Source organism: Calypte anna, chromosome 5A (genome assembly GCF_003957555.1).
Source record: "Calypte anna isolate BGI_N300 chromosome 5A, bCalAnn1_v1.p, whole genome shotgun sequence".
Taxonomy (NCBI): domain Eukaryota; kingdom Metazoa; phylum Chordata; class Aves; order Apodiformes; family Trochilidae; genus Calypte; species Calypte anna.
This window is the reverse complement of record NC_044251.1, coordinates 21,338,421-21,348,232: the sequence shown is the minus strand read 5'-3', so window position 1 is coordinate 21,348,232 and position 9,812 is coordinate 21,338,421. Positions and strand designations below refer to the sequence as shown.

At 53.1% G+C, this 9,812-nt stretch overlaps 1 protein-coding gene across 1 annotated transcript; it reads left to right on the top strand.

Moving 5' to 3' along the window:
- Positions 1-997: 997 nt before the first annotated feature.
- IRF2BPL (interferon regulatory factor 2 binding protein like) lies at positions 998-4,533 on the top strand. Its single transcript, XM_030452272.1, has one exon. The coding sequence runs from the start codon at positions 1,580-1,582 to the stop codon at positions 3,791-3,793; it is 2,214 nt and encodes a 737-aa protein (XP_030308132.1). The 5' UTR covers positions 998-1,579; the 3' UTR covers positions 3,794-4,533.
- The last annotated feature ends 5,279 nt before the right edge of the window (positions 4,534-9,812 follow it).

Below are 9,812 nucleotides of genomic sequence, written 5' to 3'. Positions count from 1 at the left end.
TTCCAAGTGAAATGAGTTTTCGGCTTATTTGCATGACCCGAAGTTGTTTGGAGTAATTTGACTGTTAGCAGTGTTATGCAAATGCCAGTAAGCTAAAGGGGAAAATAAAGTAGAAAAAAAAAAAAGAGAGCCGTGTGTTCCCATAGCGCCGGGGAAATCCTCTGTCCCTTTGCATTAGCGAGTTGAGATCACAGCGATTACTCACCTGCCTGGCCTCTCCTATACTCTTGAGCAATGCTCAGCAATACCTTTCCCAGCCCAACCCAGCACACGGCAAACATGGCCGATTTAAACAAATCAAAAGTGGAAGAGCTTCTGATGTAGTCACGGGCTTACAGAAACTGTGTCATTCTGTCACCGGGATCATTGAAAGAGAAACACGAAATCGGATATTAAGGCGGGATCCCCCCCCCCATTTGCCTCAGCAGCCGGAGCGCACGGGAATCCCACCAACAGGCTCGGTGGCAGGACGCCGCGCAGTCGTCACGGAGGCTAAGCGGCGCGATCGGCGGGTTTACCAAATCCTGAAAACGAGACATTTGAACTTAGAACGCCCAGCCAGGGAAAAAAACACGCCACTACACCACCACCCCCCAACAAGCTCCCTTCCCGCCCCCCCCTATAGCGGTGCATGCGCTTCCCGGCCGCCTGTTCGCTGCGGCGCGGGCTGGGCGGAGGCCGAGGGCGCGATCTGGCGTTCGAGTTTCCAAACATAGCTGGCAGCGCGGGCTGCCCGAGCGCCCCGCCGCGCTCCAGCTGCCGGCCGCGCAGGGGAGGCCGCAGGCAGGGCGCCGGGCATGCGCGCCCGGCGCAACAAGTGGGCTCCGCGCCACTGTCTGGGGGGAGGGGAGCGGGGGGCGGGCACTCGGGGTTGACGCGGGGCCCCGCCCGGGTGCAGCCGAGCCGAGCCGAGCCGGGAGCGCGGCGCGGAGGAGGGGCGGGGCGGCGCGGCGCGGGGGGAGCGCGGCGCGGCGGAGGGGGCGCGCAGGCACAGGCGGCGGCGCGCAGCACCCCGCGCTTGGACTGCGAGCAGCGGCGAGGATGTGAGTGAGGAGCAGGCGGCGCCGCTCGCCACGCTGCTGCCGCCGCTGTCCCCGGGCCGCTACCGCTCCGCCGGCGCTCGGGGAAGCCGGAGCCTGAACCGGACAGCTCCGTGCGGGTGCCCCCCTTTCGCTCGCGGCGGTGGATCGGCGCATTCCGAAGTGTGAGCTCTCGAGGCAGCCTCGGCGGGTGGAAGGTGACCCCCCCATCTTCCTCCGTGCACCTCCGCCTCCTCCCGGAGGAGGAGCAGCAGCAGCGGAGCTAGAGAAGGGAAACAGAAGCGGCTAGAAGGCGACCCCCGCCCAGCCCCCCGGAGGATCAGTAGAAGCGGTTTCCACCCCACCGGGGCATCGGAGGCGCGACCGGCTAGAAGAAACCTTCTCCGTCAGCAGGAGCGAGCCTAAAAGCAGACGATCCCCCTGCTGAAAGGGACAACAGGATCAGGTACGGAGAGCCACCCCCCCTGCAGCCCGGCGGGGAAGCCTGAGCCAGCCCCTACCCCGGTGGCAGCGGCAGCAGCTCCCTGGCCAGCAGCACCATGTCCGCCGCTCAGGTGTCGTCGTCCCGGAGACAGTCATGCTACCTGTGCGACCTGCCCCGCATGCCCTGGGCCATGATCTGGGACTTCACGGAGCCCGTCTGTCGGGGCTGCGTCAACTATGAGGGCGCCGACCGTATTGAGTTCGTGATCGAGACGGCCCGGCAGCTGAAGCGGGCGCACGGCTGCTTCCAGGACGGCCGCTCCCCGGGCCCCCCGCCGCCGGTCGGCGTCAAGGCAGTGTCGCTCTCCGCCAAAGAAGCGGCAGCGGCGGCCCAGCAGCAGCTCAACCATGTGGACGCGTCCTCCAAGGCGGCCTCGGCGGGGTTGACCCAGTCCAGCCTGGACCGCTACGGGCTCAGCGCTGCCGCGGCGGAGCAGCGCAGCCGCTTCGAATACCCTCCGCCGCCAGGTAGCCTGGGCGGTAGCCACGGCACCCGCCTGCCTAACGGGCTGGGGGGACCCAATGGCTTCCCCAAGCCGCCTGAGGATGGGCCGCCGGAGCTGAACCGGCAGAGCCCCAACTCCTCCTCGTCTTCTTCCTCCTCCCGCCGCGGGGCACACGGGGGACTGGTGTCCGGCCTGCCCCCGGGGGCCGCCGGCGCACAGATGAACGTGCCCCCCAACCTGCTGCCCCAGACCTTGCTCAACGGGCCCGCCGCCTCCGGCGTGGCGCTGCCCCCGCCTCATGGGGGCCTGAGCGGCCGCGGCGGCGGGGGTCCCCCGGCTCCCTCCGCCTCCTCCCAAGGGGGCACCTGCGGCGGTGGTGCTGGGGGAGGAGGCGGCTCGTCCTCCGAGGCCTGCGGCAAGCGGCCGGGCTCGGTGTCCAGCAGTGACCAAGAGCGGGAGCTGAAGGAGAAGCAGCGCAACGCGGAGGCGCTGGCCGAGCTCAGTGAGAGCTTGCGGAACCGGGCCGAGGAATGGGCCAGCAAACCCAAGATCGTGCGGGACACGCTGCTCACTCTGGCCGGCTGCACCCCCTACGAGGTGCGCTTCAAGAAGGATCACGCCCTCCTGGGACGCGTCTTTGCCTTCGACGCCGTCTCCAAGCCGGGCATGGACTATGAGCTGAAGCTCTTCATCGAGTACCCGAGCGGCTCCGGCACCGTCTTCTCCAGCGCCTCCGGCGTGGCCAAGCAGATGTACCAGGACTGCATGAAGGACTTCGGCCGCGGCCTGTCCTCGGGCTTCAAGTATCTGGAGTATGAGAAGAAGCACGGCTCTGGTGATTGGCGACTCCTTGGGGACCTCCTGCCCGAGTCCGTGCGCTTCTTCAAGGAGCTGGTTGGCGCCGACATGCTGCCGCAGCCCTACCTGGACGCCAGCTGCCCCATGCTGCCCACGGCGCTGGTGAGTCTCCCGCGGCCGGGGGCTGGGGCCGGCGGGGCGCAGGGCACGGCCGCTGCCTCTAGGGGACCCGGCGGCGGCGGCGGAGGCGGCGGCGGGGCGATGCGCAAGAGGAAAGCCTCTCCCGAGCCCTCTGACTCGGCTGAGGGGGCTCTGAAGCTCAGCGACGAGCAGCAGCGGCAGCAGTGGATGGCCAGCCAGAGCGAAGCGCTCAAGCTCACGATGTCGGCCGGGGGCTTTGGGACGGTGCATGGCGGGGGACCCCCGCCGCCGCCGCCACCACCCCTCGGGCCTCACTCCAACCGGACCACGCCGCCCGAGTCCGCCCCCCAGAACGGACAGTCCCCCATGGCCGCGCTCATGTCGGTGGCCGACACGCTGGGCAATGCCCACTCGCCTAAGGACGGCAGCTCGGTGCACTCCACCACGTCCACCCGCAGGAACAGCAGCAGCCCTGTGTCGCCGGCCTCGGTGCCGGGCCAGCGCCGCCTGGCTTCCCGCAACGGGGACATGAACCTGCAAGTGGCCCCTCCTCCCCCCAGCGCCCACCCCGCCATGGACCAAGTGCACCCCCAAAACATTCCGGACTCCCCCATGGCCAACAGTGGGCCCCTGTGCTGCACCATTTGCCACGAACGCTTGGAGGACACCCACTTTGTTCAGTGCCCCTCTGTGCCCAGCCACAAGTTCTGCTTCCCTTGTTCCAGAGAGAGTATCAAGGCCCAAGGGGCGACTGGAGAAGTCTACTGCCCCAGCGGAGAGAAATGCCCCCTAGTCGGTTCCAATGTGCCTTGGGCATTTATGCAGGGCGAGATCGCGACCATTTTAGCTGGGGACGTTAAAGTGAAAAAGGAGAGAGACCCTTGAGTAGGAAATCCAATCCCTTCAGACTCCTGAAGATGTAGAATTGTGAATATAACAAACTGCAAAAGTTAGTCTTATGTATAGACATTATTTTCGTCGTATGTTTCTATATTTTGAAACAAAGGTATGTACTCTTCTTCATTTGAAGGATAGAGCTGGTTTTTGTTAAACAGAATATAATATTGTTTGGTTACCACATAATACCTGTTCTCATTTTTTTGGCAGTGTGTTGGCTAGGTACAAAGTTAATAGCCCTTAGCGATTACCTGCTGCTGGTGTGTATTTTTGTAAATGTATGCACTTCTCTGAAAGAAGACGAAAAACACAAAAGACAAAAAAAAATTTTTTTTTGCCAAGGCCAGTGTTGATGCCTAAAAAATTGCTACAAAAATGGTGACAGCTTATGTTTTACAAGCCCTGAGTGTTAGTCCTTCACTTTATTTTTTTCGTTCTTGGTTTTTTTTTTGTTTGCAAAACGGTGGGGTGGCTCTGGGGGGAGGGTGTTTTTCGTTGCAAGTTTGTAAGGAAAATGTTTCAGTTTATTTCTATTGATCTGAACGTTTTTAATCTTCATGTGTTTTTTGTTTTTGCTTTTATTGATGCACGGATGCTTTTGAACAGTAGAGCAAAATGCTGTACATGAGAAACATGCTCTGTTTGTCCTTTATACATTTCTGTAGTTAACAGAACACTGTAATGTGCCTTGGAGCTTAGTAAATTGTAATAAATTCAATTGATATTAATACTTCTGGAGAAGCTAGTTTTATTTTTCACAGAGCTTAGGCAGCATGCGCAAACCGTGTTGCCTTTTTAAAAGTCTCCATCTCCATTATAGCAGAGCCTGAAGTTCATTGTCATAATTGTGCCAATTGTACACACATATTTTCACATATGTAGGAAGATGATGATGTTGATGGTGTTATCAAAATTATCTAAATCTTGGCACTGTGCCTATTTACATTTCACCTTTAATGTTGCAGTAGCAGTTGCTGACTAAGCATTTTCTATTTACTGTTTCGGCATCTCATTTCCTCCTCCTCTCCCCCCCCCCCCAGCTCTCCAGCTGCAAGCAGCAACACAGGATGCATCCATTGCCTGTGCAATTTAATAAGACTTGAGATTTGAAACGAAGCCCTCTTCTATGCAAAATGCACAGCATCACGTGGTTAGCAATTCTGGTTGATTTTCAGAGCTCTCATCAAAACTCAACATTAGACATAGCTTCTTGGTAAGGCAGGACTGTAGCTGAGCAAGGCGCAAAAAAAGGTAGCATGAAGTAACAGCTTTTGCAGTTGGTGATACAGCTGGTGGGTAGCTGCCCCATTTAGGCAATGCCTTTTCATAACTGAGTTGGCAAACAGTTTAGGGCTGTGTTGTGTTCTCACGTGAGGAAGCTTCCTTAAAGCACTGAAGGAAAGTGCCTTCCTTCTGGCAATGAGCATGTGAGAATCTTTGTCTAAGTATTTTATGTGGTACTGGTGTTTTCTAGAGACTGGGGAGCAGTGCAATAGCTGTTAGGTGACCAACAGTCAAAAGTAAATACAAAGGCCTCACACTAGCTAGAAAATGCAAACAAACCTAATGTGAACTTTGTCCTTTCCAGTGAGGCAAATGGAGGAAAGATAGAAAACCTGAAACAAAAACAAGCAGTGCAGAAATATAGTGACCAGCAGAATGCAGAGCTGTTCCAAATGCAACAGAATAATAAGCTCTGAGTTTTACTGATTGTTAAGGATCCACACACCCCAAAATCCTGTAGCTGTATAAGGAGGTACTTTTTATAAGTCTGGATGGCATTTTCTATCTGGTTGCTCTTAAGAAGACATTTTTCATTTGTATTCCTGGTGGAAAGGATGGTAGAAGCCTTGACTCTAAATGTTTAGTGTGCATATGGATCTTTGCTCTCTTGTGTAGGAGCATTCTTGGGCTCTTTTGGGTGGGGGTGGGTTCTGTTTCGGGATTCAGTCTTTGACATCACTATATCTGTCACTTCAGACATGACTTTGTGTATATTTTTTTTTCTGCCAAGTGACATATTTCTGTTTAAAAATCTCAGAACATGCTGTTCTTATGTACTGAATTGGAGGGAATAGAGCACAAAAAGAATGCTTTGAGTTAATTATTAGAACCCAATCTATGTTTTGAGTTAATTATTGGATATGACCTGTAAGGTTTTTAGTGTATTGATTTGTATGGATCCTATTTTCAGTTGTTTCTAAGCATGCAGTTCCCACACAGCAGTTTATTTATAAATCATGAGATAAGGGAACTAAACATTGTGAGCTCATGAGTGGCAGAGAAGATTGTACACATGGATGAAATTGTAGTTTAAATCTAAGTAGGGAAGAAGTAATATTCATGTGTAAATTGCAACTGCCATTAAAAAAGAAAAACTACAGGCTATTCAACATTTAATTACATCACAGAAGAGTGAATATACTGATTTATATAAACAGGACCACTCCTGTAATCTTGAAATCAGTCATTGGTAGCTGGAGTTAGAGCCCCCTTTGATGTATTTCTTTAATTGCAGAGCATTTTCTCTTGTTAGTCAGAATTTAGGAAACTGAAGTCTGCTTATGAGACTCATCAATTTGATTTTTATATGGAAAGGAAAGCTAAGGGGCAGTAGACATAGGTAGAAAATAAACTTGAATTGTAAAACTGTAGTTAATTAAAGTTAACCGTAGCTATGGGGCATTTGTTGTGTGGAGTTTTTTGTAACCATGTGACCTTTTCTTCTACTGTGGCTCATTAAGCAGCCAGTCTGGGCATATTAGCCAGCATTTCTTTGAACCCACTCTGTAGGTTTTTCTTTTTCTGAAGATGTCCAAAGCTGACAAACAAGCTGTAACCTTTTTTTGAGAGGGAGAAGAGAGCTGCTAAGCAAGTTTCATGTAGAAATTCAGCTGATTCCTAAACATTCCCCTCCCCCACATTTGCCAGTTATTTAAGGTAAAGCCCAATGTTTGCTTGAATAAATCCTGTAAGTGAAGTTATTTGTCCAGGTGGTCATTTGTTGTGTTCTCATTCCTCTTGTAATGGGAAAGTATTTAAATGGTTTATTTTCCCAAGGAGAGTTAGGGTTTTTTGTTGTTTGTTTGGAGTTTTCTAATTTTTTTCCAGTTAGATTCTTCTCGACATTTCTTTTTAATAGCCTTGTAGCCTATTTTCTAAGAAATGGGTTAGAACATGTGTGTCACTGGATGTTTGTTTTTTAAGCATTGGCAGCTCTGTGTGAGTTGGAGATGGAAATGTTTGTGTGGTGAAGAGATGCTATGTCCATTTGGGGAAAATACTACACAGTTCCATTGGGAGCTCAAGTTCACTCATGCTAACTATGTTTAGTACAAACCTTGTTATCTTTTTTATTTGCTTAGCAATGTTGTGCATATGGGCATGCTTCCCCCTCCCCCTTCTCTCCGTCCTCTTTAACATTTGAGCTCCAAACTAGTCAAGACTAACATTGTTTTGAAATTGCAATCTCTTCAAATAGGCTGGCTGCCAGCATAGCTTTGCGGAGCTGCAGCAGTCACTGGAAAAAGGGTTGTCTGCTTCTTTATACGTTTTGCAAGCTGAGTTTTTCTTTCCCTCAAGGGAAAGGGCTTTGTCTCCTCAGAGCTCTCAGGTTCCCAGCGTACTATGCTGTAGTTTCTCTGCAGTTTTGTTTTCCTCTTCCCTAGGTCTTGCTTTTTTTTTTTTTTTTTTTTTTTTTTTTTTTTTTTTTTTTTTTTGGTGTGTGTGTGTGTGTGGTATGCAGCCGTTCTCCATTCATAGCAGGATGGTTTGTGTAGTGCATTAGCAGCCTATTTCTCTGCCAAAGTGACACATCCTCTAGATTTGCAGCAGAGTACTGAACTGTCACTGTAATGCTGACTCTGGTAAGGCTATTCTTGAAGCAAGAACAGCTTCCCCCTTGGCGTTCAGCCATCAGAATCCATTACAGCATGCATTTTCCGCCCAAAACATAGCTCTGTACCTACATAGTTGTCCTTACAACCTGGAAGACGCAGAGAACACAGTTATACCCTCCTGTATAGAGATAGGCACTGCTGCCTTTATTTTTGAAGTGTCTGAAAACCGTCTGATTGTTTCAGCCCCTGCCTTAAAACCTACGATGCAGTCGGGTAATGGGAATGCCTTTGACGATGGGGTAATTGGAAAAAAACTGCAGACAAGGTCTTTTCCCTGGTGTGTGTCTTTAAAGGATTAGGTGTGTATGCACCGAGTAAGGCTACTACTGGGCTCCTCCGAGGAACCAGCCAGACATCTCCCTCTCCACGTGTTCCCCACAGGGCAACCCAGCCCCATGCTGCCAGCCCTGAGTGGGAGGCTCTGCGGGAACCCGGTTCTTCTCTCTGGGAACGGGCGTTTTACCTCCGTGAGAAGAAACACGGGACATTACGTGTCATTTCAAGTTTCTGACAGCAGACCCGCTCTCTTTCAGCCATTCAGGGAGCTGTAGAGCGAAAAGCAGAAGGGAGCAGTTAGAGATGTGAATGGGAGGGGGAGGATGCTCGTCACCGGTCTGTCCGGCCAGTACAGTCCCTGACTGGTTGGACTGGCTTTGCTGCTTGTGGCGAGGTAGGTTCAAGATTGCACAGTCCCGACTACTGTGCATGGCTCTACGAAATGAACCCAGCTGGTATCAGTATGTGTTGCTGACGGTGGCTGCAGCTACCCTGAAGTGCCCTTCTCTCTCCCCTCTCACTGACACACAGCCCTGTCTGCTGCTGGGCTGAGATCGCATTGCCCTCGCTGCTGTGTGCCGTGCCTTCCCGATGCGCCCTTGTAAGGTTATTTGGAGGCGGTGGGAGCAGGGGTGGAGGTGAGGAAGGTCAAGCTCCTTAGGTTTCAGCTGATTTGGCATCCGCTCACAGCCCTCCCCCCGCAGCCTTGCGCTCGCTGCTGCTTTTATGACCCTTTGCAAAGAAACAAAGATGTGAGCTGCTGTCGAATAGCAACTTATTTTCAGGAAAACACCCTCTTCCGATCAGCTCTAATAGCGAAAAGGCTTTGTTGTTTTTTTTTTCTTGTCCCCGAAGAGAGCCATAATTGGGAGCTGCCACTTTCTTTCCGGCTGGCATTGCTCTCCCATCAGTACTGGGTGTGCCAGAGCGACCTCCTCCCCCGAACTTGCTTCACTGGGGTCTTTATTCTTTTGGCCACCGCGAAGTCCCTTTGCTTTGTTAAATGCTAAGCCTGAGCAGCCCCACGGCAGCACGGAGCGGCTTGACAGGGTAGTTCAGGCAGGGACTGGGAGGAGACGAGCCGAACCGACCCGGGCCGGGCCGGGGGCACCGGGCCACGACGGCACGTAATTGCCGCTGGCATGGGCTAGGCCTAGACGGCCATGTGATCTGCCTGCCCGCCTGCCTGACTGCGCAGAGGCTGGGAATGGGGACATGAAACATGTCTGTGCAGTTTCAAGGAGCCGAACAGAATTCCCCACTGTCATCATCCTCCTCCCCTCCCTCCCTCCAGGCTGCCAGAGGGGAGGGCTGATTACAGCTCCGCTATTGTTCAAGTAACCTACAAATGGGTTTTCATGGAGGCAGGTTGGGAGGGGCGGAGGGGTGGGATTTATTAGCAGCAGCTAAATTCGTCGGGATTACTATTAGGCTGAGAGCTTCTCAATGGGCATGATCCCCGGGTGAGCGGTGGGGTGGAGGGGAGGGACTGGAAAGCTCCTTTTCTGCAAATAGGTGAAGGGGCGGCTGGCTCCTGCCGGGGAGGGGAGGCAGGCAGGGTGCAGCTGGCTGGGATGGCGCTTCACCTCGGTTTAAACTGTAACCCTCTATTCTGAGCACGCAGCTCCTGGCAGCGCCGCTCATACCAAAGCCTTGAGTCAGGGTTATCTGCATGCTGGGTAATAAGCAGCGTCACCAGAGGAATGTGCAGAGAAAGCAGCCATGCTGCTGCAAGCCTCCGCTCGCTCCTCAGGCAAACCACTGATTTAGCAGCCTGCTTCTGCCTCGAGGCAGCCGAAAACTGGTAAGGGGTTAGGGACTCCTACTGGGGG